Source organism: Aspergillus pseudodeflectus (assembly GCF_044049435.1).
Source record: "Aspergillus pseudodeflectus strain CBS 756.74 chromosome Unknown BJX68scaffold_44, whole genome shotgun sequence".
Taxonomy (NCBI): domain Eukaryota; kingdom Fungi; phylum Ascomycota; class Eurotiomycetes; order Eurotiales; family Aspergillaceae; genus Aspergillus; species Aspergillus pseudodeflectus.
In genome coordinates, this window is record NW_027263820.1 from 23,978 (window position 1) to 50,389 (window position 26,412).

Here is a 26,412-nt window from a genome sequence, read left to right on the forward strand (position 1 = left end):
ATGCGTCTGATTTGAAGCCTTAAGTACCAGGTCATTGACCAAAGCTTGAAGCAGGTGTTTTCCTCCTTCAAGAAAACCATCCCATTCAAACTCAACTGGGTCGTATCCAGTGAGCTTTGCTGGTTTATTCCTTGGGCGAAGGTTATGGACGAATGCTGCTCGCCTATTCAAACGGCACTAAACTCAGAATCCCCAAGTCCCGCCTGTATAGATGCCGGTCTTATGATGAGAGCACTTGGACTACCTTCGTCATGCATCTAGCAGGAGACATCGATTCGTTTGGGGATCTCTGGTGGTGGCTAGATCCATAATGCGCTTTTTCTCAAGAGGTGCAAACCATTGTCTCACTGGGCAGAATGAAGCTCGTATAGGCTCTGGACGCGTCTGTGTGACCTGATCTGAGGCTGTGCCGGGCAGGTAGCTGGGGCCGAACTTTGAGCAAACGGCTCTGCCTTTCTTCCATCATTTCCATCACTCAAATCACATACTCTGTAACCAGCACCATGGAGACTTTTTCGATACAATCAAGGATCAAAGGATCCATCTTTGGTGTGGCCGTTGCCGACGCCCTGGGTGGGCCAGTCGAGTTCCAGCCGCGGGGTAGCTTCGATCCCGTCTCCGATTTTGAGCGCAACGAGCATTTCAACGTCCCACCAGGGTGAGTCTCCTGTTAGGCCAGGATTCCAGCATAACTAAGCCCTCAGAACATGGACCGACGACACATCCATGACCCTATGCCTTGCCCAGGCCCTCATCGACTGCAAAGGCGAATTCATTCCCCAAGCTGCAATCCGTAACTACATCAACTGGTTCGACAACGGCTACCTCTCCGCCACCGACGAGTGTTTTGACGTCGGGGCCGCCACAACAAAGGCGCTCATTATCTGGCAACAGTACTTCGAGCGATCGCCGGACCTCCGAAAGGACGACCCTGAAGGCCATGAGGGTGGGCGGTTTAAGATTGAGTTTACGTTGAAGCGCGAGGTACCTCTCCATAAAGAGAAGAGATGGACTCAGAATGATCTAACAAACACAGCAATTCTGCGGCAACGGCTCCCTCATGCGCGTCTCTCCCATTGCCCTCGTCTACTTCCGCAACATGCCCGAAGCCCTCGCAAACGCCGCCGCCTCCTCAGATGTAACACACCCGTACCCAACCTGCGCCGAAGCCTGCACACTCTACACCAAACTCCTCGTCCTGATTCTACACGGAAATAGCAAATCCTCGCTCGCAACCGCCCTCGCTGAAACACCCATCAGAGACCCAAAAATCCAAGCAAGGCTATCCCAGTACCAGAGCCTCGCAGACTGGGAATCGCAAGACGAAGACAATATCAAGTCCTCGGGTTTCGTGGTGTCCACGCTCGAGGCGGCGCTGTGGTCGTTTTTCTCGACGGGCTCGTACCGTGAGGGTGCGTTGCGCGCAGTCAATCTGGGATGGGATGCCGATACTGTTGGGGCTGTGTATGGAGGGCTCGCGGGGGCATTTTATGGGTTTGAGGGGATCCCACAGGGGTGGGTTGAGGGGTTGCAAAAGGGGGATGTTGTCGGTGGGGTTGCGGAGGGGCTTGTGAGGCTTGCTGAACGGGGTTCTTAGAACTCACCTTGGGACATTGCATTATGCCTTACGCATGCAGGTCTTTTGGGCTTTACCTTGCTTTGGATACTTCCATTTGAGATTTGCAAACGTCTTCAGGCAAATTCCCGGATAGATAGATGCTCCTCGTCTAACCAACGAAGATCTAAGCGTCCTGCAAGTGTCAGCATCTGTGAACCAAGATCCAGCGGATTATAGAACAGTCGGCAGTGGAGCCATTGATGCAAGACTACCAATCAAACCTGGAATTCTGCAATGTGGAACTGAAGTGAAGACCAATCATGTATTGGCACCGTTCCTGTCATCAACGTTCGGAGTTAAGCAGCTCAAACGTGGTGATGCAATGGCGCCAGAGCGTAGACTCCGAAGTATATCCGGCAACTCAATGGGTATATAAAGCTCGCTGTCTTCAAGGACACATTCCCGTCCAATTTCATACGAATTAAAGAACCTCCGCAGAGAACAAACAAGCAAAAATGGTCCAAACACTCCCCTTTGCCGATATCACTGTCCCCTCGCCGGGCTTCGGTGCAATGGGCCTCAGTCACGGTCTTGGGTCGAATCTCAGTCTGGAGCAGGCGGAGCCTGTGCTTCTCAAGGCGATTGAACTGGGATGTACCTTTTGGGATACAGCTGTAAGTGGTCCCTCTGCACGTATATATTTATGTTTATATTTACATATATCTATCTATTCCACAAGAGAAAGGGTGGCACCGTGAGAGCGTGAGGCTGATATAGATTCCAGGTAGTCTACCAAGCCGGTGTAAACGAAAAGCTTCTCGGCGACTTCATTAGAAAGCATAACGTCCGCGACAAGGTCTTTGGTGCGTCTTTATTTCTCCTTCTGAGCACAACCCGAACTAATTACTAATTTGAAACGCGCAGTCGCCTCGAAATGCGGCATCGACGTCTTTGGCAGCGGCGGCGTAACCAACTCGGCTGCGCATATCAAGGAGTATATCGAGGGCACGATTGAGCGGCTCGGGTTCACGCCTGATCTTTACTATCTGCATCGGATTGATCCTAGTATGCTCCCTGCTCTTTGGCTTTTCCACAACCTATGGATATCTTGCTAACGGAAATCAGATACGCCCCTTGAAGAGTCAATCCCGGCCCTTGACGAGCTCCGCAAGGCTGGGAAGACGAAATATATCGGTCTCTCCGAGTGTTCTGCTGCGACTTTGCGAAAGGCGAATTCAAGTACGCTCGCTATGCGATACCCCCTACCTGTCTCCACAGATTATTTCTCTTATTCGCTGATCGATGCGCTGACAAACTGAAATATAGTCACCAAAATCGACGCCATCCAAGGCGAATACTCCGCCTTTGAGACCATCCACGAAACAGACGGCCTTATCGACACAGCCAAGGAGCTGGGCGTTGCATACGTAGCCTACAGCCCGCTGGGCCACGGATGGCTCGTCGACAATTTTGACTACAAATCACCGGATGACTTTGCACCGGGTGATTTCCGACGGAGTAGTGCGTTTCCCCTCCTCTACACAGCGAAACATAATCAGCACTAATCCGAAACAACGCATGTAGGCCCCAAGTTCCAAGGCGAAAACTTCTACGCGAACCGCGCAATCGTCGAGGAGATCAAGTCACTCGCGGCAAAGAAAGGGTGCAGCATTTCGCAGATCGCGCTTGCGTGGGTTGCCGCGCAGGGGATGATTGCCATCCCTGGGACGACCAAGGCGTCGCGGCTAGAGGAGAACTGGGCGTCGAGGGAGATTAGCTTTACGGATGAAGAGTGGAAGGAGATGAGGCGGATAATTGATGTGGCAAAGCCGAGGGGGAACCGGTATGGGGAGGCGCATCAGAAGATGGTTGGCCATTAGTCTTCTTGGGTAATATAAAATGGGCAGGAAGGTGCAGGTTCCCATATATCCAGTAGAGGTGAGATGAATGGAGTCTGAATGATTGACATTGGTTGACTAGTGGTTACCACTAAGTTTCTTCCGTGGGAGGTTCGCTGGCTTTGGGTATTTGGATGAGTAGTCAAGACATGGACAAACGGAGCATGATGGAAAGTGAACATTGTAAGCAGGGACGAGTATTTTCAATCGAGAACATGAACGATGTAGATACTCTGCTCGTATCCGGGGTCGATGTCAATGTCGACGTTGACTCTTGAGGAGAATGGCTGAACGTTGACTGAAAAGGCGAAAGAAGCCCTAATCGACATGTCTTGCACGAGACTCGACGTCATTGGGCGCTGTAAACTGTCGATTAAGATCTAGCAGATTAGTAGATGCGTCGCAATGTGACACAGTTCCAGGTTACGCAGATCCCAGGACGAAAATGGCTGGTAGACTTTTATTGACTCCGCTTCTTGCTTTGCTCGTTCTCCCAAATAATTACATTCGTGGCACCGTAAGTTTGCATTAGCAGGCGTTATAAAAGATCCCAGGGATAACCCCTCCAGCCAAAATTGAACCCCGTAAGGAAAAAAATTGTTGGAATCAAAAAACGAGAATCATGCTAGTATACCCCATCGCTGCACTTTTTTAGTACTTCTTTCCTTGGCGCAGAACGTCGCTGAACTCCTCCAGAGGGCTGGCGGTGAGCTTGGTCTCCTGCCACAAGTTGGGAGTGAGGAAACCGTAGGTGTTGACGACGGCGAGGAAGGTAGCCTTGAGGGTGTTCTCGAGGGTCTTGGTGGAACCGGACGAGGAGGTATAGGCGTCCTGGACACCGGCGAGCTGGAGGAGACGCTTGACGGCGGGGGAGGCAACGAGGCCGGTACCGCGGGGAGCGGGGATAAGCTGGTTTTTCTGTGAGTTTCCTGCTGCGCGTTTTCATGACTGTAGAATGTAACGTACTCTAACGGAGACGGAACCACACTTGGCGCTCTGCTTGACGGGCAGAGAGTGAGGCTCACCGAGGTTGGTACCCCAGTAACCGCGACGGACGGGGAGAACGCTGAGCTTGGCGATGATGATGGCAGCGCGGATGGCGGTAGCGACTTCCTTGGAGGTCTTGATTCCGAGACCGATGTGGCCCTCAGAGTCACCGATGACAACGACGGCCTTGAAACGGGTACGCTGACCGGCACGGGTCTGCTTCTGGACGGGTTTGATCTGCGGACTGTCAGCCCATGTTCCTGGTTTATTTGCACTTTCCCAATTCTAGCCCATGCGCGCATTTTCCCAACAGCAAAGGTCGTGCAATCAAAACCCTGTGTAGCCCGCGCCATGTCCGAATCGGTCCGTGTGGAAAATTCGCTTCCGTACCTTCATAACCTCATCCTTGAGCTTGGGCAGGAAGAAGTCGACAATCTGGTACTCCTTGACGGGCAGGGAGTGCAGGTAGATCTGCTCCATGCTGGTGATCTTGCCGGCCTTGACGAGACGGCCGAGCTTGGTGACGGGCTGCCACTCCTTCTCCTGCTCCTTTCCACCACCACGACGGCCACGACGACCACGGCCACGGCCACGGTCACCACCACGGTCGCCGCGAGAGCCAAATCCTCCACGTCCACGGGGAGCAGCGTCAGCCATTTTGAATTGTAGATGTACCGGAGGGGAAATGGTATATCGGACGGGAGGGTTGTCGTTGGTGTTGTCGACTTCGGTCGGAGGTTGTCGATTTCTCGATCACTATCCACTCCCGCTATGTTTTGGCGCCCACGGCAAATTTCGCGGGCGGGTGTGCTAAGCGAGGCCCGTCGCTCCTGCCCTACCAGCGGCAACCCTAAGCCCTCAGCGGCTTCCCAATTCGGAATCCCGCTCTGGACCCTCGTCACGAGGCATGGGGTGCCGTCATGTGACGGTTCCATTACCTTGTTAGGGGCCTCTTCCGCGCCAATAGTAAGAATAGTCCCGCGTTGTGGCGTCGTTTTGCTTGTTTTGCTGGTCATGCTTGCATTCTGACTTCTTATCGGCGGTCTGGGGGTGTGACGTTCTTATAGCCAGCTTCCATCTTTTTTCAACTCCTTGAATTGAACTTTGAATTGCACTCCGTTTTATCTTTTGTTGGTCGCTGGAGCTCTCAATCGCTCAACTGTTGAAATCTTTCTTTCATTTACTTCGATTTGAATTGCATACTCTGAAAAATGTTCCGGTGGTGTGTACTCGACCCCTGCAACCGTCTCGATCCCTGGAACTAAGCTTAATCGCTATTCAGGTACCAGACGAAGCTCGCAAAGCAGCCCATCCTCACAGCCAGCGTTACTAGCGCTGTAAGTTGCCTTTTCCTCTCTTTTATTGTCAATTATATACCCAATTGTTTGTTGTTATATCTGTGGTACCCATGTTGACAGCAAATAGGTGCTTTTCGGGAGCGGCGATGTTCTTGCACAGCAGGCAGTCGATCGAAGAGGCTGGGAGAAGCATGACATGGCACGAACTGGTCGCATGTTCTTCTACGGAGGTGGTGAGTCAAACTGACCCTGTTACATCATGATCGCATATCTAGTTCCCCGTCTTATTGAATGTTCTTATGCGCTAACTCTCTCCTAGCGGTCTTTGGACCGGCCGCCACTACCTGGTTTGGCATCCTGCAGCGTCACGTCGTCCTCAAGAACCCTAAAGCTACGATTGCCGCTCGTGTCGCCGCCGATCAGTTATTCTTCGCCCCGATCCACCTTTCCTTCTTCCTAGGATCTATGGCTGTTATGGAGGGCAAGGATCCCGTTGAGAAGTGGAAGGCCGGCTTCGCGCCAGGATACAAGGCTAACCTCGCTCTCTGGCCGATGGTCCAGGGTTTCAACTTTGCTCTTGTGCCGCTGGAATACCGGGTGCTCGTCGTGAACGTGGTCAGCTTAGGTAGGTGTCGCTCGCGCTGTTCTGCGCTGCCCTGCGCCCTTAAGCATTACTGACTGCACTAGGGTGGAACTGCATTCTCAGCTTGATCAACAGCGGCGAAGCATAATCCAGTCGTTTGGCGCTATATTTATACCCTATTATACCGCTGGCGCATCTCACTCAGGGATTTGGACCTGACTCTCTCTTTCTCTTCCTTCTTTCTCTTCGCTCCAACCTCGTTTCGACCTTTATTTCGCTCTCGATTTCGTCTTTACAAAAATCCATTAGAGGGTCGTGCTTAGGGTGTATTAAATAGAGCTTCGGAAGGAATGCCTGGGTTTATAGATAACAGCAGATGCGGGACTACTGCTTTAGATTGGATTTCACTAGAATATAATTCACTTCATTGTCACTTTATCTCTTTAGTGACTTTCCAATTTTCCATCTACGTGATAAAAAGGCTGTCCTTCATCTTGGTTCTCCATCTTCTCCATGTTTTGTTAGGGCTCTCTGTCAGCCAATAGGAGTCCAGATCGCCAGAAGGCTCAAAAAGGAAAAGCGGGACAGCTGCGGCAATCTTCAGAAAAGGCTCTCAAGAACTTCATCATATCCTCCAGGGTCTTACAACACAGTTGCATATCGTGTTCTCTGCCTGGAGCAGATTCTTGACTTTTACGTCACTCATCGCGCTTTCACCTCTGCTCCTCCTTTCACTGTCGCTCCCAGGCTGCTCCTTCCTTAACGGCCTTTGACAACACAAATTTTCCTCCCCACCAACACTTTTCTTCTCTTTCCACGATCGCCTCATCCACAACTCACCGCGATCTCACCGCGACCTCACCGCTCGTACGCTCTTCTACACTCCGATCCCGCTCGATTTTCTCCTTCATCCATCAAAATGGCTGCTGTCGCAGAGAACGCTCCCCTACCGCTCACAGACGAGAACACTCCTCCGCCTGCCGTGGCCGCTGAAGAGAAGACCGAGAAGACAAATGGAGACGCTATTACCGTCTTCCACGACCCAGATAACTTCAATGTGAAGCACCCGCTGATGCATGAATGGACACTTTGGTTCACCAAGCCTCCTAGTGGCAAGGTAAGGATGGATACATCCCGATCGGACGGGCCAGATGCTGACCAACGATACCCAGGGCGACAACTGGAACGACCTTCTCAAGGAGGTTGTCACTTTTAACTCTGTTGAGGAATTCTGGGGCATCTACGTAAGAGATCCAGATTGTTAATTTTCGACCTCCACTAACCCATTCTTCGCCTAGAACAACATCTCTCCGACGTCCGAACTTGGCCTCAAGGCAGACTATCATCTCTTCAAGAAGGGCATCCGGCCCGAGTGGGAAGACCCGCAAAACAAGCACGGTGGCAAGTGGTCATTCTCCTTCAAGGACAAGCGATCGGTCCCCATCGATGACCTGTGGCTGCACGCACAGCTGGCCGCAATCGGTGAGACTCTTGAGAACGATGGTGACCAAGAGGTCATGGGTGTCGTTGTGAATGTGCGCAAGGGTTTCTACCGTGTTGGACTCTGGACAAGGACCGTGGGCAAGACCATCCCCGGCGACAAGAGCGGACGCACACCTGCACAAGGCAAGGAGGTGCTTGAATCGATCGGTCGACGCTTCAAGGAAGTCCTCCGCCTCGGACCTAACGAGGTCGTCGAATTCTCCGGACACACTGACAGCGCCCACAGCGGCAGCACGAGAGCCAAGGCCAAATTCACTGTCTAAACTCCACGAACAATGTGGGCTTTTCCTGATGATACATGGGTTGTGAAATTCTTTCAAGACTTAGGACGATGGAGCATTTCCAGTCGCGGTAACGACGAACGAGGTGTTGTGCCGGGGAGGATGAACCGGAACGCTACCCTCGAGACCTCTTTGCTTCTCCGTTGATGACTTGCTAGTAGACACGAGCTTTTACCTTTTCATGCTTTATTTTTGACGAGTCTATACCACTTATATTGGAGTTTATTTACGGGGCAAAGACAAGCGGTGGGGAACCACAACGGAAAAGCGACGGTGAAGCATCATGAGTTTTACAATCTACATTGATAATCGCTGTTATTACTCTCATGTGTCCACGTAGTTTATATCAAGCACTTGCCATAACACAGAACTTCAACATTACGCGTGAAGCCCTTGTATAGGTGGTCTGCGAATTCGATGGACTGAATGACGTATATCATTTGCGGTTTAGGTGCAGCACACCTGGGATTTCCAGTGAGTCGAAACTGATTCCGTCGTCGTTTATGTGCTGTGTTGGTCCATTTTCGTGGACCAAGATATATTTCCACCGACTGATAAGGTACCCTACCTTGCAGCTTGCAGGTAGGATACTCCAACTTCTACTAGTATAATAACATTAAATCGCAAGATGACTCAAAAAAGGAGAGACTAAAATCCCAATACTAGAGGTACCTCTCCTCTGCCTTAAAGTTGGCTGGGCGCTCGAACGATTGGATATGCGCTCACGAACCATAAAATATCCCACACCAGAACCCAAGGATTCCACCTGAAGTGTGATAGGATTGCACCAGGGGTCAGACGAATTTTGACCTCCTCCATGATATATATTCCCACTGAAGAGTCCCAAACAGGATGACTTTGCCCCTCGCAAACTCCGATAGCCAGAAATAGTCCACAATGTGGCTTTCACTTACCCTGGGCCTTCTCTTCTTATACATCGTCGACTATTCGCGACGGCTATACAAGAACATTCGGATCGCGCAGCGCACGGAACTTCCATACGTCGTCGCTCCCTTCTCCATTGGGATCATCCAAGTCATTCACTTCCAGACGCGGTGGTTCCCATATATAGTCGACAATGTGCTCCCCGCGTCGCTTGGGGATAACCTGCGAGATGTGCTTTCTACTTCGCGATGGGTACTGAAGGACCGCCAGGTGAGGAAGTATGGGAAGGTTTATTTGGTGGTTACGCCGCGCGTGGTTCTGTGTAATGTGTCGGATGCAGGGGTTGTGGTGCAGGTTACGCATGCGAGGGGTGGATGGCCGAAGCCGATTTGGCTGTATCGTGAGTTGACTCATTTTGGGGTTTCTGTGATGAACTGGTGTGGTGCTTGGCTTGAGAGGACCGGCTGACCGTGTGGTAGAGGGTGTTGAGCTGTATGGGCCGAATGTGGTCACGGTGTGTAGTTGATCGATAGATCATGGTTCCTGTAAATACTGATGATTGATTCTAGTCTGAGGGCCATCATTGGGCGCGACATAGGCGTCGAACTGCAACGATTTTCAACAAGAAGAATGATGCTTTGGTGTGGAAAGAGAGCATTCGGTTGGTACAAGAAATGCTTGAACAATGGAAAACAGGAAATGGATCTCGGGACCTCCTGGTCCAGACGGCACGAGACGATGTACCCAAGTTCGCCCTCAATGTATTCTCCGCTGCAGGGTTCGGGGTACGAATGCCTTTCAAACCAGTAGCGGACAACTCTGCGGAGGTAAAAAACGGGCGGTATGGGATCTTCCAAGACACTCCGACGCCTCCTCAGGGATTCGACTTTACGTTTCGCGGGGTAGTCCACTATATGTGCTCTAATATCAGCATGGTCATTCTCGCGATTTTTATACTGCCCAAGTGGGCGCCTCGAGTTCTCTTCCCATTTTTGAGACGAAGCTTCTCTGCGCATAGGGACTTGAAAAACTACCTGGAGAGGTTACTTTCCAATGCGAAAACGGAGGATAGCCCTACCACTTCGGATCTGGTACATGAGATGATAAGGGATAGGTCAACCTCGACGGCGGGGAGTCTTTCTGACCAAGAAATTATCAGCAACGGGCACGTATTCACTATCGCAGGGCACGAGACTACAGCAACGACCTTGCGTTACGCTCTCCTGCTCTTGGCTCTGCACCAGGACGTACAGGAGTGGGTTTGGCAGGGGATAGTTGAAGCAACAACAGACGAACCTGCAGATGTCGAGGCCTGGAATGAAGAGAGTGTCTATCCGAAGCTGGTAACTCCGCTGTGTGTTATGGTGAGTTTTGGGGCTCAGGTATGGAGCAGCGTTGACCGAATCACTAGCTCGAGACAATGCGTCTCTACCCTCCAGTTGTGACGGTTCCAAAGTGGACAGGCAATGAGGCGAGGTCTATCCACTATCAAGATAGAGATGTCCCCCTCGGGCAGGGAGTCAATATAAATCTGAACATGAATGGTCTCCATTATTCAGAAGAGTATTGGGGACCAGATGTCCAGAGATTCTCCCCTCAGAGATGGGATGCAAGAAACAAGGAAAGTTATCTCGCGAGAAACGCGGACTTGACAGGTCTCAACAGTCCAGGATTGGAGTATTCGACCATCCACAAGCCCGTCAGAGGAGCGTATATCCCATTCAGTGATGGTGTCCGTGCATGTCTAGGGAAGAAGTTCGCTCAAGTCGAAGTCGTGATAGCCTTGACAGTTATTCTCCGCCAATATCGGATCGAACTGGCGCAGAAAGGAGAAAAAGGCCGGAAACAGGCTGAAAGGGCGCTTGAAGATAGCGCTTCGATGATTGCACTGGCTATGAACCAGGACGTGCCTCTAGTCTTTCGGGAACGGGGTGAGAGTCAGTAAAAAGTAGCGCAGGGTAAGAGACCACCCATGGTGTCTGTAAAGTGACCATCCCAACTCACCTCTTTGTGTCTGAACAGTTGAACTCTCCCCTTGCGCTTTCAGATTGAAGTCTGTTCTATGATCTCGGAGATGTTCCTTTGGGCATGGGGCTGAGAATTCCAGCGTGGTGTCAAGCTCTAAGATCGAAGAAAAATCATCGGTATCGTCTCATTGTGAGATGAGACCTGCAAAGTGCTTAGTGTTTTAGTTCTATGAATTGCATAATCTTGCTAGCCAACCTGATGCAGCATGCTGGACAAACCTTAGAAGTGAGATTGGCCAGTTGCCTGAAAGAGGAATCTGCGCAAATTCACAAACACAACCAAGCCCAATCACTCTGATTCCCACATTGCCCTCTGTCTTTACCTTTTCCCTGTGGTCTGTTTTTCTTCCCTTCTTTTTCTCCTTGTCGCCTTTCTTGACGCAGTGTGATTACCTGTTTCACCTGTCATCGCCATGTCAACAGAAGACACCATGGAGCCCAGAACAAATGGGATTGACGACTTTCCAGAACACTGGAAGGCCACTCTTCTTGGAGAAGACTTTTGGAAAGACGCAGAGGACTGGAACAAACATACCAACGCCAAGATCGAAGCTGGTAAGTATTCTTTTGACTCTCTTCGCCAACACTATCGGCCATCTCAAGTCTAACAAGCTTCGCTTACCCAGAGCACGACCAGAGTCTTCATACCAGGTTTCCTTTCAACATTGGCGCGGAGCAGGTGCCTCGCGCACCCTCTATCAACACTATCGCGGTTGATTCGGACGAGGCAGTCGAAGCGACAGCTGTTGAGAAGAGAAGCAGACGCTTTAGCATGAGCGATGCTCTCAGCTTGAACCTGTTTTCTTCTTCTCGTAGCCTTGAGCTTGCTAGACACTGCCGCTCTCGGTCTCGCTCTAACAACCGCGGCCGCTCCTCTAGTGTTACGCCTGACGTCCGTCGCTCGGACTCGCTGATCAGGTCCACTTTCAACAGGATGAGCTCGAGGATGAGAGAAAAGAGCGAAGAAGAAGAAGAAGAAGCGGAGGGGGAGGAGGAGGAGCCAATGCAGTTTGAAGAGCCAGTAGTTGCTATTCCCATCTTCTCTCCCGACCAGGCGACCCCCGCGAACCCTCTGATGGAGTTCCGCGGCGGGGCCCTCTGGGCAGCCCTACCCAAGGATCGCCGTACCCTAGGTATTGACGTCTTCTGGCCAGTCCCCAGCGGAGAAGACAAAGACGACAAGGAGAACGTGAAGAAGCACAATGACGAAGAAAAGGAAGAAAAGCCTACCATTTTCCCCATTGACGAAATGGCTCCTGTCTGCATGTTCCGTAACCTGCGCGTCCTCAAGATCACGGGTATGATGCAGTCTTACCAAATGTACATCTTCCAGGCCGCGTGGCTCAACACCAACCTCGACGAACTTGAAATTGGAATGGCCTTGCCTCCCCGTCTCCGTCGTGGCTACAAGTGGCCTTACATCAAGGGTGGCTGGCAGCTGAACAAAACCACCATGGAAGAACCGGTGTACTAGTAAGTCAGCCTCATTTCTCCTCTCTCTTATCCAGATGAGAGTCATGAACGTTTCCTAACCAACCATCTTCCCCTACAGTGGCACTGGCGAAGGCTCCCTCCTTCACAAAGTCGGCGTCGGCGAATACCTCGACAAAATGTGTCTCGAGAAGGCCAAAATCCGCGCCATGGCCATGGGTGGCACCCGCAACCGTCTGTCAATCCGCACCCTCGTACTTACCGGCGTCGTCGTCGATGCGGACCCCTTCCTGCACTGGTTTGACCCCAAGCGTCTAAAGTGCATCAATTTCAAGGACTATTGCGTCGACGCGGGCTTCTACCTCTCGCACTGCATGAAAAAGGTCTCGATCTTGTTCCCGCGCATGATCGAGGAGCCTGTCCTGAGGGGAAGGCGTGTTAACCCGGCCGCTGAGCTGAAGGTCATTGAGCTTAAGGGTGGCAAGAAGGTTGGAGAGATTCCGTACCGTGGGCCTCAGAGCCTGAAAGAGAATATTCCGAGGAACGTGAATGTGAACTCGAGTGTTGGTGTGCAGAGTGATGAGCACAAGGAAAAGGAGGAGGAGGAAGTCATGGATGAGTCTCAGGTCGGAATTGCGGTTTAGGTGTTCACAGAAAGATTAGTTGACAGTCTGAGAGGAGGTCAACAGATATGACTATTGGATGATCCAAAAATAAGTAAGGTAGTGAAGGGTATTATGAGATATGTCTAGTAATAAGCAGCTACCTTCGAAAACTAGCAGATATTTATGACAATTACACTAATTCGGTGGATATGAATGAGTCCACTCCCGGAAACAACCCCATACTCTCCCGCCCTGTTCTCAAGAGCGAAGCTCCACCAGCATCAACAAGTAACACTCAAACCGGAGTCAACCCCCGACAATAATCCTTTGTCCTAGGGACGAAGAGAGTCATCGCTTGCAAACGTCTCCGGGGAATCTGGTGTCATGCCCGACATAACGAAATCATCCGAATCAGTTTGCGTTGTCGAATCGTTTTGCTCAGAGGAATCAGTTTCATTAGGTAAATTTACCACATTTGAGCCGGCGACAACAGCCTTACATCGCCCGTGCGGGGTTAGAGGGACAGGGGCATCAGAGGCTATTGTGGCGTTAGGATCATTGGCTAATTCATTGAGCCTCGCATCTAGCTCTTGTAGAAAGATCCTATCACGTTGGTCTCGAAGCTGGATAACTTTTTGAAGTTGAGCGCACCCGTGATGGTCGCGGCCCGTTGAGGTCGGATTCCGGTCTCTGCATTGAGATTGGATTGCCGCGGGCGTAGAAGAACACTCGGCCGGACGATGGCTGCTAGCTTCAGCGACCGGCTCTGGGAGTGAAGTACCGTTGGGCAATGGATCGTTGCGAGAGTTCTCTTCTTGTGCCTGCCAGATTCTCTCCAACTGATTCAGTAATAGCATACGTGGCGGCGCGGATCGTCGTCGACCAGACGAATGTGGAACTGCTGGGAGGTGAACGGTCTCAGGGGCGCGAAGAGGGCCTAGCGGGTCCTCATCCCGGACCCGCCAAATTCCTGCCCCCAGATCCGGTGATGAAATGCGCAATGGCGGGGATTGTCGCCGGCGAGTCGAATGGGGCACTGCTGGGAGGTGGATGGTTCCGCGGGCGTGAAGAGGGCCTCGAGTGCAGATACGCCCGGATCTGTAACCGCGGCCGCGGGCACGGCCACGGTCACGCCAGGCTGCTTCGCGGTTGGTTGATGTGATGGTCTGGTCATTTTATTTGATGTTAGTACTGGTGGTTCCATGAGGGATATGGTGCCACTTACGACAGCGCCGAAAGTCACGATTGTTACACCGTTTGGGAGGGTTATGACTGCCCGTCTACCGATGCGTTCGACTGAGCATCCTTCGATTTCTCCAGAAATGTTGCTGGGCGATTCTGGATCAGGCGACGAAGAGTTTGACTAATGAGGGTTGTTAGGTCCTGAAATAATCTGAGAGGGAGTCTTGGTAGGATGAGGGATGCGAATGCGCAGGAAATTTCATCTGGGCGATGAAGCATATAAAGCAGTAGCAAGCCGAGTACGTTGGGAATCCTCCAGTATGCGAGGTGATCACTGGGTCGAGACAAAGGAGTCCTTGGGGAAAAGTAACTCACCATTTTGTGTTGGTTGAGTTGTAGGAAAGCGAGATTGTTTGAAGCAGGTTTGGAAGCTGTTCGTAAGGCGCGATAGGAAGTGGTCGTCTCAAGAGGTGTGGATAACTGACTAGAAGGTAGTAAATAGAAGATGAACTGAAAACTTGCAGAGGTGCAGACCGAGCGTTACTGGGTTGGAATGTGAGGCTTCCAGCTGATGGTTCAGGGCCAGGGGTGCCTGCCATGTCCGGACAATTCGCTCATAATCAACAGCAAGGTCTCGATAACTTTCTCGCGGTGACTTTCCGAATGACCTGCTGCCCTCTTAGTGTACTGATATCAACGCTGTCCGCGAGATAGACCTTCCGCTACATCACTAAGAACGCGCTCTGGTTTTCGAAGTCCATTTTCTTTTATGTCTTTGAAGTTCAATGCCACATCTATATTCCTCGCATACTAGACCGGTGGCGTATACTAAGAAGTCAAGGTGCCTTGGCCGTTTAGCGTGCCTCGGATGGGATTGATAGCAGTCTTATGCCCTTCGGGAGAAATGATGAGCTGCGCAGATGGACAAGAGTAGAACCAGATCTGACGCGCTAAACAGCAATTGAAGCTGCGGAAGATCTGCAGCCTCTACCTAGGTAGTATATCCAACTTTTCTCCCTCAAGATTCCAAAAGATATTACTGGCTACTTGGGAAAGTTGTAGGGATCGCTCTGCCAACGTCAATCGAGCCAGTGGAGCTCCGACGTCGGACGCAGATACCCCAGTGCGCGTGCCCTGTCCCAAGTGACCAAGGTCCAACTGAAGATCCTAACGGCCGATAGAAACAGGATTCAGCAAGGATATTGAGGCTCTTTGGTAAAACCGAGTTCGGAGCGCCGGGGTCCTTATTAAGACTAGTATCCCATTGGTGCCGGGCTAGTACGATGTATTGCTGAACACCGCCCACTGCCCAGGTGAGCTTTGAAGTTCAGGGTCTGCGGAGGATTTCTCGAGTATTTATTGTGGTATATTCCTCAGTCCCTTTTCGATCAAGGTGCTGCATCCCCGTTAGCCTGCTAAATACCACGCCACCTTAATATTCAGAATGGTGCTGCTGGTACCATGTCTGGAGCGACATCGACACCACTCACACCAGGGCTAGCTAGTGTATATTGACACCCCTTGTCATGGCAGCCGCAGGATGACACTACCTGAGCCATTCTTGTGATGATCTGACCAATCAAGTATCCAGTATTGATGACACGCCGGAGATATTGACTTACTCCGAGTGCTGCTCCAGGCATCAAGAGCTTGCACATAGGCTATGATAAGCCCAACTGTTTCGATTATAATGTGCTATGTATAGCACAGCGCAGTTTTGCAGACGGACCTTGTCCGATTCAGCCCACCGTTAGGCTAGTAAACGCAGCGGTCGCATCGAGTCCTGGCCCTCATGAATACGAAGCATCATGAGTCACCGCTTGTATTGACCCGAAATCATCCAAAAGCCGCTAACTTCCCTGGGCAGACCTCCAACTCTTCTCTGCTTTTATTGGCAGCATATGGCGTGCATGGACAACCATCACGAGCCAAGACGCCCAGGGACGGTTGGATTGGCTCGCAGGGCTACCAAGACCTACCAAGACCTACCAAGACACGCCGTCCAGAGTGTTGGGTCTTGGTGGCACATGCGGCCGTTGGAGAAGAGCTAAATTGCACGACTCTCAGATGTGATAAGAAGAGAGCTTCCCCTCCCCAAACTGCTTGAAGCTTCCTCGCTCCCTGAAGTTGTTGAAGAATGCCTTCACACCACCTGCACTTGGTGCCTGAGCCGCACCTCGCTCCGCGATCGGAATCCGCGAACCCATCCATCTCTTGTCCCTACTTTCAGTGGTCAGAAAATTGTCTTGCAACATGACTACAGAGTACATTGTTTGGCATGCAATGTGCCCTAGGGTGAGTAACCTCGTTACCATCGTGGCTCCTCCCTACCTTCACATCTCGACTTCCATGGGCAGCCGATGTCGGAACGGTGATGTCCGCAAAGTTGAGGCTCCAGTGCAGAGCGTCTTGAGACCTCCCCGATCGCGGCCGCTGTTCAGACTCCAACATGCCACTGCAACTCTCGGCTGGAATAGCACTGACTCGTGGAACTAGGAAAAGAGCCCGAGCGGCAGCTTATCAATTGCGACCCCTGCAGCCCACTGGCAGTCCAAAGTGCTTATTTGCGGTTCCTCCGACAGGTCAAATGCTACCCCTCTATCGAAAGTTAGCTGATGCACATCTCGGGCTTCCTGGTACCAACACGGCAGCGATCGCCTTGGACCATAGAGCATGAGGAATCGAATCCCCAGCGCCAACAGACACCGACTCGCTCGTCCCATGGGGTAACATCGGTCGCTGTGGATATCGATTGACACCTCGCGGCTCTCCGGACTTTAATCTCGTTGGACACGCGCATTGGGCTGGCTGTGAGACACCACGGGCCTTGAACCGGGATATTACACGTTGGAAGTTGGAGCAAGACAACGGGGTCACATCGTGTCCTTCGCACAACGCGGGGCTGTCCTCTCACATTGCGCGACGCTGCGGACTCGAGACGCCACGCCCCAGCGCATATCGAATGACTCGACTCCGAAGTAGATGTTCATCGGATGACACATGCCGTCCTTATCTCTACAAATCGACCCAGAATGAAACAACTGTTGTCCGGTCCTTCAATGTGTTTATGTTACCTAACGATTTCCGGAAGCGGTTCATTTTCGGTTGCGACTATTTCCGATGTCGACTTCACTGTCAATTTGTGAGTTGGTCAAATCTACGACTACGTATCTGCTTGCCAGGGAGAATTGCGCATGGTATGCTTTTGCAAATTCGCGATTATTCAGGATTACTGTTGGAAGGAGTGCGACAATGCAAGGAAGGCGCGCGGTGGCAAGAAAAAAGCTGATCAAGCAAAAGCAAATTGCCTCTCGCGGCGAACTCCGGCATTTACCCACGCGACCCAGTTATCTTCGCCCAGCCTTCGAGAACTTCTCCTATTGGCACCAAGCCCGACAAGACAGCCGAGCAAGGCTTGTCACTGCTTGACCTCGCTTGTCTGGACCTGGGGTTACATCCGTGGTTGTTGCTCCTTTTGGACTAAATTCAACTGGGTCGCCATTTCGTGATTTTCTCAGCACACCGGACCAGAGATAAGACAGGGCCCGCTTTGCATTGCACACGGTTTGGCCCACGAGTATAATATGGTCGCTGTCGCCGCGGTCTGAATCTTCCTTTTTTTCACCTTCTCCCGACAAGTCGAGTTCGTTTCGTGTGACATTTGGGGATTCCTCCGCCTGTCCTCTACAAAATGTCTACCGCAGAACATGGAATCGAGGCGACTCTGTGAGTACTCCCGACCTTGCAGCTCTTTTCCCCTTGACTCCAACAAAGCGCGCTATTCGCTTCCAATCGACATACACTTTTGATGGCCCCTTCGATTCTAACAGACCTTCAGACCAGCCCTAGTTGGCGATAATGCCGTTAACCACCCTCCCGTCATTGAAAAGGGTCAGGTCTTTGGCGAGTCCGAAAAGGCCCTCTCCGCCACCCCGGATGGCGAGGAACCGAATGATGATGAGAACAAGTCGCTGCGTCACGTCGCGGAGAACCTCCCCCTCTCTGCTTGGCTTGTCGCTGTCGTCGAATTGTGTGAACGCTTCGCCTACTACGGCATGTCGGGTTTGTTCCAGAACTACGTCCAGCGTCCTCTGGACGGAAGCGAGGGACGCGGTGCTCTTGGCATGGGCCATCAGGGAGCCACTGGATTGACGACATTTTTCCAGTTTTGGTGCTATGGTTGGTTTTTCTACGCAGCTTTTACTCGACACGCAATCTAACATCTCTCTAGTCACCCCCATTATCGGTGCCATTATCGCTGATCAGTACCTCGGAAAATACAAGACTATCGTGGTTTTCTGCGGTATTTACCTCGTCGGTTTGCTGATTCTGGTGTGCACATCCATTCCTAGTGCCCTTGAGAATGGTGCTGGTCTCGGAGGCTTTATTGCCGCCGTCCTCATCATTGGTCTGGGAACTGGTGGAATCAAGAGTAATGTTGCGCCTCTGGTGAGTATCATGCGTTCTGTATTCGAGATTCTATTCGCTCATAAATCTTCTTCAGATTGCCGATCAGTACAAGCGCAAGAAGATGGCCATCAAGACCACCCCCAAGGGCGAACGTGTCGTGATTGACCCTGCTCTCACTATCCAACGTATTTACATGATCTTCTACGGCGCCATTAACGTTGGATCCCTCTCGCTGCTGGCTACTCCTTACATGGAACGCGATATTGGATTCTGGTCGGCCTACCTGCTCTGTTTGTGCATGTTCGCCGTCGGAACTCTTGTCGTTATCCTTGGACGCAAGCACTATGTGGTTCGCCCGCCTCAAGGGTCCGTCATCACCGATGCTTTCAAGGCACTTTGGATTATGGTGATCAACCGCAACATGGATGCGCCCAAGCCGACATGGCAGGCCGAGAACAACGGTAACAGGCCGAACCTTCCCTGGGATGACCACTTTATCGATGAACTCAAGCGCGCACTCGTCGCCTGCCGTGTCTTCGCCTTCTACCCCATCTATTGGGTTGTTTACGGCCAGTTCTCTAGCAACTTTGTCACCCAAGCCGGTCAAATGCAAGGCCACGGCATTCCCAACGATCTCATGCAGAACTTCGACCCGATTTCCATCATCGTCTTTATTCCAATTCTCGAGGCAGTCATCTACCCTGTTCTCCGTCGCATGAAGATCCGGTTCCGCCCAATCTCTCGTATTTCTCTCGGATTCATTGTTGCTTCTCTGGCCATGATGTACGCTGCTATTGTCCAGCATCTCATCTACTCCGCTGGCCCATGCTACGACTCACCCCTGTGTGATGCCTCGAAGATCGATGGAACCGCCCAGGGAAACCGCGTCCACATTGCCATCCAGACTCCCGCTTATGTGTTCATCGGTCTCTCTGAGATTTTCGCTTCCGTTTCCGGTCTCGAGTACGCCTACACCAAGGCCCCGCCGTCAATGAAATCCTTCGTGCAGTCCATGTATCTGCTCACCAATGCGTTTGGATCCGCCATCGCCGAAGCTCTCACCCCGGCCGCGTATGATCCTGCCATCATGTGGATGTTCGTTGGTCTCGCCGTCGCTTCGTTCCTCGTAGGTATTTTCTTCTACATCATCTACCGCCACCTGAACGCTCAGGAAGATGCCATGAACGCACTCGACGCCGACGACCCAGATGTTCCTGTCCCGCGCGTCATCTCCGACAAGAAGGAGGAGAACTGAGTTATAGGCGGCCATGACATTCTCAATTAATTCAAAGCAAAATGATTGCTGCTCGCAGGCGCGGCGCGATCAATTCCTAGTATGTGCGACGGGCTTGCATACTGGTACCTGAGCAGATGGCCAGGTGTTCTAGGTGTATATAATATCTATCATTCTACTCTGCATAATATCCAATCTCAAATCATTCAAAAAACATTCCAACCGCCGTTTCTTTGCTCCTATCGTACTCGTATGACTCACCCACGGAAAAAACCGTAGAAAACGACGTGGCCGTGAAGCCGAACCGTGGGTCACCCGAGGCTCCCTCACGGTCTCACCGGCGATTCTCTCAGGCATGAAACCCGTCAAAGGCTCAAATTCTTCGGATTTCGCGTCTCAACTCCTGACATTTGTGGGCCCGCGCCGTTCAACGTTTAAAATAAAACCCTGCAGTGCTGTGGACCGGATGGTCCCATGGCCCCATACAAATCGTTCAACACGAGCTGCGAACCACGAAAGGGCAAGCCGGGGCTGAAACTCACCACAACTGTAAGATACAACTCCCTAGGTACTAGTAGGGAGAGTTTCTCTGACACGAGAATTACGCCCTCACAAGTCTGCGTTGAACCGCTACAGAAACAAAAATTCGACCACACTGACCGAGCCAACCAGCACGGACTCGACTCAGTCACTATCGCTGTGCCGGGTACCGCTATTTTTCCCCGCTATTCCCGCTTCTCGAAGCGTTCTCGAAGCCACTACAATACCGAGATTTCCCCATTTGTGAAATTATGACCCGTTTGGCGTGTCGCGTCCGCGGTTCAAACCTCAGCGCCAACGCTGGGGCGCCCAGAGGTAAAACGAAAAACAAGAGGCCACGCGAGATGTGGGGTCGGCCACTTTTGACGTTCTTTCAACGACAATGGATCAGGCGAGAGTGACGCTGATGGGTGTTGAGGTCGTGTTCAGTACCTAGTATATGTTCGACTTCGGTGACTTGGTCGAATAGAGCACGGTTGTCGGTGCAGTTGCAACTCGTTCGATGCGTGTTTTCGGTCGATAATATGGCTGGCTTGGTTCATTATCGCCTATTTATTGACACCTGCATCACCTGGAGTTGGCTAGCTTTTCCGCATTCATCAACCTCATCTCTGTCGCAACATATTCAGCCATGATCTCTGTTTCGTCGCGTCGCATCGTTGAGTTGAAACCATGGCGCCTAAGTTCATATTCGGCGTCTAATCTACTGGTAGTATAGCTGAACAGACAGTATTCGAGCATTTACCTGCTTGAGCCGGGCGCGTCGCAGAACAGAAGGAAGACGACTTTCAGGCACAAACAAGCACCACGATGACGTCTTTGGAAGTTGAAGCCTGCGCCGACGGCTCCGCACGCGAATAGGGACCTACTGGCAGGTTCCTTCTGTCGGGTATTCCTGCGAGCGAATGTTGCAAGAAACGTCAAATCCGACCTAACGTTGCATGGTGACATATGGTACTGCCTTTTCGGGCCTGACGACAATCGATAACCGGCATTGTTGGCGGCATTGTCCTCGTTCGTGGCAAGGCGGCGTTGTGGTTTGCAAGGTGTTCTCCAGCCCAACTCATTGGTCCGCGATGGTGCATAATCGTACCGTCTGGGTGACAAAGGGTTTACGAAGAAGCTTGAGACTATAACGATGACTCTCGGCAGACATGGACGCCATTACAAACAGCCAGGAGGGCTTGGCAGTGCAGACGTCTGAGCAAGACACCGAGGGCCTGTCTCGCAATTCCAGAGGACGCCGGTTTACAGCTGTCAGTCGGGACCTGGTCGAAGAAGTTAGCTAGGGAATTTACCGAGTTTTCATGGATTCGGCTGACGAGAAACTTGAATGGGCTGCAACATTCCTTCGACAAATGCTGCCCATATTCGACTCTGTCGACGCTGTTCAACTCAGACATGGGGATTATGTGTGCCGATGAATCAACCTTTCTGCCCTGAGGAAAGGGAAGAAGATATGCGTTGTCTAATTCGGCCCATGGTGGGAATCTGAACAAAACAGGGCAATGTTTGAGCTGAGGATTCAGCATAGCTACGCGCCGGAATTGCTTTTGCAGGATTCTCACCCCTGCTTGCAACACCATCGTTAGTGGTAAACACTGCCCACTAACCCCAATGTATGCGTGCAGGTGGAGAAGCGGCCCGCACCTTACACACTCCTTGAGAGATGATTGTCTGTGGGCGATATCCACATTCAATTGCAATTGGCGTCCTCTTGCCATCCTCTCTGCTCTTCGGTCTGAATCTATCCTACTTCCGTTCTGGCTGGCTTTAGCGCTGCCTCCATCGATCTCTTGCACATCCTCGTCCTCAATTTCAATCCGGACCATGTGGCCCAATCGAAAGAACGGTCGGTCGCTGCTTGGCCGATGTGTCAGCCTCTCTAGTGACGCCGTTTGCCCAGGTGATGCTGGCGCGGGCGTGCCATGAGACCTACGGAGTAGTCCATCTCCCCCTGGAGAGTACAACTCAGCTTACCAGCAAGCTGTCATTCTGTTTATCCATTTCCAGTTTCAACCTTCCTGACGCCGATATCGACGTTCACAGCAACACCTACGATTCATCTGACCAGCGAAACCACGTTTTTTGTCCGTGCAATGGCTCCCCCGACCAGCCGATCCGGGTTCCAAATCGCCTTCGTTACTGCCGTCCCCACCGAATACGACGCGCTTTATGAATTGTTCGATGAGAAATACGACAGAAACGGAACCATATACGGCAAAGGCCCGGGAGATGTCAATATCTACACCACTGGGAAAATGGGCAAATACAACGTTGTTCTTCTCTGTTTGGCGGATATTGGCAAGATGCATGCCGCTCAAGCCGTATCAAGTCTACGGATGAGCTATCTCGGTATCAAATATATCTTCGTCGTGGGAATATGTGGTGGAGCGCCTTTCGACGGAGACCACCCGATTTACTTAGGCGATGTGATTATAAGCACCCGCCTTATCGAGTATGATTACGGGCGCCAGTATCCCGGTATGTTCAAACTGAAGGACACATACCTGAAAACGCAGAATCTTGAGGTTAGGAACCTGCACAGATTTCTCAGCACAGAGAACTCCAAGCTCGACTTTCAGGCACGCGTATCCCATCATCTTGCCCAACTTTCGCCCCAGCGATCGAAGCCCCCTATATCAGCACCGGATATCCTGTACAATTCAGATTACGTCCATCGACATCGCGCGTCGAGCCTCGCCTGCGATTGCTCCGCCAGCGACATCTGCGAAGAAGCGACTCATCAAGACTGCGGCAAGCTTGGGTGCGAGGAACGACAAATCAGGCGTCGACGCATCGAAACTCATGGGCCCAACATCCACTTCGGCGCGATGGCTTCGGCAGACAGGGTCTTGAAGTCCGGGGTAGACCGGGAGTGGCTAACGAAGACTCACGGTGTTTTGGGCTTTGAGATGGAAGGAGCGGGGCTCTGGGACGGAATCATATCATGTACCATTATCAAAGGCATTTGTGACTATGCTGATAGTCATAAACGAAAGACGTGGCAGGACTTCGCCGCGGGTGCTGGTGCAGCAGCCACCAAGGCTATCCTAGAGCAGTTGACGCTCAGCCCAGACGACCAGTGTTAGTTCTTTCACCAGACCCTCAGAGACTGAATTTCGTCTTAATCTTCTCACCATCCCTGTAGCCATCGAAAATCGCATCATGATTCCCTTCGCGCGAAATACTTATTTTACTGGTCGCCAGGACGAACTAAAAGAGTTGGAGGAAATGATATCTACACCCGACGGTCCCAGAAAGCTCGCGGTGACTGGCTTGGGAGGGATTGGAAAATCGCAGATCGCCCTGGAGCTCGCCCACCGGCTGAGCAAGACAGATGCTAAACGCCTGGTCTTCTGGATCCCATGCACCAGCTTCGAAACCATCGAGCAAGGCTTTGTGGACATCGTTCAAACATTGGATTTGCGAAAGGCGGACCCAGCGGAGGCAAAGGAGACAGTCCAGGTTCATCTCAGTCAACACCTTACCAAGTGGCTGTTGATTCTTGACAATGTCGATGATGAAAGTGTCTGGGTCTTTCTTGAGAAGTTCTTACCGCAAAGTGATGAGGGCCGAACACTTGTCACTACCCGCACCTGGCAAGTGGCTGCCAAGGTGGCCGGAACTAGTGGATCTGGAGCGCTGAAGAGGATCGAACAACCTAGTGAAGAAACGGCGATAGAGATGCTGAAGACCAGATTGTTGAACAAGGAACTGGTCAACGAGACGGAGGCGGCTACTGCCCTTCTTCGGCGATTGACCTACCTACCCCTGGCAATTACCCAAGCCGCCGCCTATATCAGTCAGACGGGGCCCGATGTGACGCTGTCAGATTATCTTCGCCTCCTCGACAACCAGGAGCAAGAAGTCGTCAAGCTCTTAAGCGAAAAGTTCAGAGACGAGACGCGGTACGTGGATGCTCCGAATCCCGTGGCCAGCACCTGGCTTGTGTCTTTCGAGCAGATTCGAAAATCGAACTCCTCCGCAGCTCAGTTTCTCTCATTGATGGCATGCGTTGATCCATGTCGGATTCCGCGCGATTTCCTCCCATCGCTTGAGTCCGACAAAGAGAAGCTGGAGGCTCTCGCGCTACTGAACGGTTTCTCTTTCATTACCATGGAACCTCGTGAAGGCCCAATAACGCTCCATCGGCTTGTTCATCTTGCCACACGGAACTGGATGAGGAAGAACGGCACCTTGACGGGGTATCGCCAGCAAGCAGTAGATCTGATCGACAAAACCATGTTCGATGCTACCGACGGAAACAAACCACTGGTCAGAAAGTTACTACCGCACTCATTCGCTCTATTGAATGACATACAGCCTGACTTCGATGTCAGACCTCGCGATTTACATCAATTGACTGCTGTCTTTCTTAACTACGAAGGAAGGCACCAAGAGGCGCGGACAGTGCTCAGGCAGGTCTTGAGCTTCCTTGAAGCGGTATGTGAGGATGGTGACTCTTTGGTCCTGACCATGAAAGCCACAGTAGTAAACACATACATCGACCAGGCCCAGTTTGACAAAGCTGAACAGCTGGGGTTGTATGTTTTGGAGAAACGCAAAGAATTCCTGGGGACTGAACATGCAGACACATTAGACAGCATGAACCAGCTCGCAGGTCTATACAAAAAGCAAGAAAAGTGGGACAAAGCGATGCCGTTGTACCAACAGCTATTGGATATGCAAAAGCAGGGCCTTTCAGCGAGAGACGATACAGCACTAAGCGGCATGAAGCATCTCGCCGCGACATTCTCTGCCCTTGGGGATTTGAAAAAAGCGGAGGAAGCACAGTTCCAGGCTCTCAGAGCTGCACAACATATGCTTGGGCCCGATCATGAGGATACTCTTTTCATCATGAATCAGCTTGCGACAACTTATCTGTGCCAAGGCCGTCATGTGGAAGCTCGGGTGTTAGCGAACAAAGTTCTTGATGAGACCCGGAAGAATTCAAAACTTGGTCACCATCTGGTAACGAGTTCAAGCGTTTTGGCTGCGAGTTACGAAATCCAGAGGAAGTGGGAGCAAGCGGAGGAGTTTGCAGTACAGGCATTCGCCAAAGCTGAGGAATTTTTGGGGCCAGATCATCCGCACACCCTGAGAACCGTTGATCCTCTCGTGAGGATATATATACGCCAGAAAAAGTGGAAGGCGGCACAGGATGCCGCAGCGCCCGCCATCGACACGGCAAAGACAAAACACGGGCCACGGCATCCCTTGACCCTGGCACTCATGTCCAGTCTGGCGTTGGCGTACAGGCTCCAAGAACGATGGCCGGAAGCAGAGAAAGTCGAATTGCAAGTATTCCAGGGTCAAATGGATATACTAGGACTGAGACACTCCAAAACCCTGGCAAGCATGGATAGTCTACAAGAAATACAGACTGCACAAGGGCGAGGGGAAGAGACAAAGAGGCTAAAGGAGCAAGCGCTGAAGATTGAGGTAAAGGAACAAGGACGAGGATTAGGAAACCCTGAAGTCCTCGAGAACATGCATAGACTCGCTCTGACATGGCATGGCCTGGGGCGACTTGAGGATGCTCAGGAGCTTATGGCTCGGACGCTTCAACTTCGCAAAGAAGTGTGCGGCTTGAATCACGAGGCAACTGGAGCTTCTGCCAAAGTGCTTGCTTCATGGGAAGAGGCGATACCACCAGAGCGACCCCGACTTCGAGAGCGACTGCATCCGCGAACCTGGCTGGGCAAAATTCGCAGCTCCTCGCGAACAGCAACTCCACTGAGGAAGCCCTTTTGAAAGCTCTGCCTTGAACGTCCGACTGTCATACTTCGGGGAAATGCAGATGCCTTCTCCAGGCAGTGTGCTTACGACAAAGCCAATGGGAGAAAGATCACTGCCTTCCTCAGGCACCGAAATAGTGACTGTGCACCGCCGCAAGAAAGCTTATTACGGTTGCATTGGCAGAGATATAGATAGAGTATGACGAAAATCGATAGTCTTGATAGCTATGTCGTGCTTGTTTGATAACT

General features: G+C 51.7%; 10 protein-coding genes across 10 annotated transcripts; 8 read left to right on the forward strand and 2 right to left on the reverse strand.

Annotated features, from left to right (window-relative positions):
- Positions 1 to 382: 382 nt before the first annotated feature.
- BJX68DRAFT_152842 (ADP-ribosylglycohydrolase family protein) lies at positions 383 to 1,902 on the forward strand. Its single transcript, XM_071036697.1, has 3 exons — positions 383 to 658; positions 705 to 984; positions 1,037 to 1,902. Exons 1-3 carry the CDS (start codon positions 504 to 506, stop codon positions 1,595 to 1,597), a joined length of 996 nt encoding a protein of 331 aa, XP_070895758.1. The 5' UTR covers positions 383 to 503; the 3' UTR covers positions 1,598 to 1,902.
- On the forward strand, positions 1,901 to 3,757 carry BJX68DRAFT_152837 (NADP-dependent oxidoreductase domain-containing protein). Its single transcript, XM_071036696.1, has 6 exons — positions 1,901 to 2,232; positions 2,343 to 2,421; positions 2,483 to 2,623; positions 2,684 to 2,797; positions 2,885 to 3,079; positions 3,143 to 3,757. The coding sequence occupies exons 1-6, from the start codon at positions 2,074 to 2,076 to the stop codon at positions 3,436 to 3,438; spliced, it is 984 nt and encodes a 327-aa protein (XP_070895759.1). The 5' UTR covers positions 1,901 to 2,073; the 3' UTR covers positions 3,439 to 3,757.
- Positions 3,758 to 4,107: 350 nt separating this feature from the next.
- BJX68DRAFT_269933 (40S ribosomal protein uS5) lies at positions 4,108 to 5,100 on the reverse strand (the record flags this gene model as incomplete). The annotated part of the gene is made up of 3 exons (XM_071046482.1): positions 4,108 to 4,365; positions 4,423 to 4,680; positions 4,834 to 5,100. The coding sequence occupies 3 exons, from the start codon at positions 5,098 to 5,100 to the stop codon at positions 4,108 to 4,110; spliced, it is 783 nt and encodes a 260-aa protein (XP_070895760.1).
- Positions 5,101 to 5,500: 400 nt separating this feature from the next.
- On the forward strand, positions 5,501 to 6,757 carry BJX68DRAFT_243589 (Mpv17/PMP22 family protein). Its single transcript, XM_071041169.1, has 5 exons — positions 5,501 to 5,665; positions 5,726 to 5,780; positions 5,869 to 5,974; positions 6,061 to 6,366; positions 6,429 to 6,757. Exons 1-5 carry the CDS (start codon positions 5,655 to 5,657, stop codon positions 6,470 to 6,472), a joined length of 522 nt encoding a protein of 173 aa, XP_070895761.1. The 5' UTR covers positions 5,501 to 5,654; the 3' UTR covers positions 6,473 to 6,757.
- A 191-nt stretch (positions 6,758 to 6,948) lies between these two features.
- BJX68DRAFT_243590 (eukaryotic translation initiation factor 4E) lies at positions 6,949 to 8,603 on the forward strand. Its single transcript, XM_071041170.1, has 3 exons — positions 6,949 to 7,441; positions 7,497 to 7,568; positions 7,623 to 8,603. The coding sequence occupies exons 1-3, from the start codon at positions 7,244 to 7,246 to the stop codon at positions 8,088 to 8,090; spliced, it is 738 nt and encodes a 245-aa protein (XP_070895762.1). The 5' UTR covers positions 6,949 to 7,243; the 3' UTR covers positions 8,091 to 8,603.
- A 402-nt stretch (positions 8,604 to 9,005) lies between these two features.
- BJX68DRAFT_269936 (cytochrome P450) lies at positions 9,006 to 10,938 on the forward strand (the record flags this gene model as incomplete). The annotated part of the gene is made up of 4 exons (XM_071046483.1): positions 9,006 to 9,393; positions 9,473 to 9,507; positions 9,563 to 10,357; positions 10,405 to 10,938. 4 exons carry the CDS (start codon positions 9,006 to 9,008, stop codon positions 10,936 to 10,938), a joined length of 1,752 nt encoding a protein of 583 aa, XP_070895763.1.
- A 513-nt stretch (positions 10,939 to 11,451) lies between these two features.
- On the forward strand, positions 11,452 to 13,718 carry BJX68DRAFT_277938 (uncharacterized protein; the record flags this gene model as incomplete). Its single annotated transcript, XM_071048422.1, has 4 exons — positions 11,452 to 11,579; positions 11,660 to 12,493; positions 12,573 to 13,018; positions 13,204 to 13,718. The coding sequence occupies 4 exons, from the start codon at positions 11,452 to 11,454 to the stop codon at positions 13,377 to 13,379; spliced, it is 1,584 nt and encodes a 527-aa protein (XP_070895764.1). The 3' UTR covers positions 13,380 to 13,718.
- Positions 13,719 to 18,394: 4,676 nt separating this feature from the next.
- BJX68DRAFT_243602 (POT family-domain-containing protein) lies at positions 18,395 to 20,247 on the forward strand. The gene is made up of 2 exons (XM_071041171.1): positions 18,395 to 18,687; positions 18,743 to 20,247. The coding sequence occupies exons 1-2, from the start codon at positions 18,415 to 18,417 to the stop codon at positions 19,901 to 19,903; spliced, it is 1,434 nt and encodes a 477-aa protein (XP_070895765.1). The 5' UTR covers positions 18,395 to 18,414; the 3' UTR covers positions 19,904 to 20,247.
- Positions 20,248 to 21,463: 1,216 nt separating this feature from the next.
- BJX68DRAFT_152921 (uncharacterized protein) lies at positions 21,464 to 22,388 on the reverse strand. The gene has a single exon (XM_071036698.1). The coding sequence runs from the start codon at positions 22,252 to 22,254 to the stop codon at positions 21,553 to 21,555; it is 702 nt and encodes a 233-aa protein (XP_070895766.1). The 5' UTR covers positions 22,255 to 22,388; the 3' UTR covers positions 21,464 to 21,552.
- BJX68DRAFT_152922 (uncharacterized protein) lies at positions 22,389 to 26,285 on the forward strand. The gene is made up of 2 exons (XM_071036699.1): positions 22,389 to 23,509; positions 23,574 to 26,285. The coding sequence occupies exons 1-2, from the start codon at positions 22,522 to 22,524 to the stop codon at positions 26,177 to 26,179; spliced, it is 3,594 nt and encodes a 1,197-aa protein (XP_070895767.1). The 5' UTR covers positions 22,389 to 22,521; the 3' UTR covers positions 26,180 to 26,285.
- The last annotated feature ends 127 nt before the right edge of the window (positions 26,286 to 26,412 follow it).

Bases quoted from the DNA above. Each gene is read 5' to 3' on its own strand.
- BJX68DRAFT_152842 (XM_071036697.1), top strand. From the start codon at position 504: ATGGAGACTTTTTCGATACAATCAAGGATCAAAGGATCCATCTTTGGT. The intron at 659-704 runs GTGAGTCTCCTG...CTAAGCCCTCAG, and splicing joins CATTTCAACGTCCCACCAGG to AACATGGACCGACGACACAT. The intron at 985-1,036 runs GTACCTCTCCAT...TAACAAACACAG, and splicing joins AGTTTACGTTGAAGCGCGAG to CAATTCTGCGGCAACGGCTC.
- BJX68DRAFT_152837 (XM_071036696.1), top strand. From the start codon at position 2,074: ATGGTCCAAACACTCCCCTTTGCCGATATCACTGTCCCCTCGCCGGGC. The intron at 2,624-2,683 runs GTATGCTCCCTG...AACGGAAATCAG, and splicing joins TCTGCATCGGATTGATCCTA to ATACGCCCCTTGAAGAGTCA. The intron at 2,798-2,884 runs GTACGCTCGCTA...ACTGAAATATAG, and splicing joins TTTGCGAAAGGCGAATTCAA to TCACCAAAATCGACGCCATC.
- BJX68DRAFT_243589 (XM_071041169.1), top strand. The intron at 5,975-6,060 runs GTGAGTCAAACT...ACTCTCTCCTAG, and splicing joins CATGTTCTTCTACGGAGGTG to CGGTCTTTGGACCGGCCGCC. The intron at 6,367-6,428 runs GTAGGTGTCGCT...TGACTGCACTAG, and splicing joins CGTGAACGTGGTCAGCTTAG to GGTGGAACTGCATTCTCAGC.
- BJX68DRAFT_243590 (XM_071041170.1), top strand. From the start codon at position 7,244: ATGGCTGCTGTCGCAGAGAACGCTCCCCTACCGCTCACAGACGAGAAC. The intron at 7,442-7,496 runs GTAAGGATGGAT...AACGATACCCAG, and splicing joins CCAAGCCTCCTAGTGGCAAG to GGCGACAACTGGAACGACCT. The intron at 7,569-7,622 runs GTAAGAGATCCA...TTCTTCGCCTAG, and splicing joins AGGAATTCTGGGGCATCTAC to AACAACATCTCTCCGACGTC.
- BJX68DRAFT_243602 (XM_071041171.1), top strand. From the start codon at position 18,415: ATGGTTGGTTTTTCTACGCAGCTTTTACTCGACACGCAATCTAACATC. The intron at 18,688-18,742 runs GTGAGTATCATG...AATCTTCTTCAG, and splicing joins AGAGTAATGTTGCGCCTCTG to ATTGCCGATCAGTACAAGCG.
- BJX68DRAFT_152921 (XM_071036698.1), bottom strand. From the start codon at position 22,254: ATGGTCCGGATTGAAATTGAGGACGAGGATGTGCAAGAGATCGATGGA.
- BJX68DRAFT_152922 (XM_071036699.1), top strand. From the start codon at position 22,522: ATGGCTCCCCCGACCAGCCGATCCGGGTTCCAAATCGCCTTCGTTACT. The intron at 23,510-23,573 runs GTTAGTTCTTTC...CCATCCCTGTAG, and splicing joins GCTCAGCCCAGACGACCAGT to CCATCGAAAATCGCATCATG.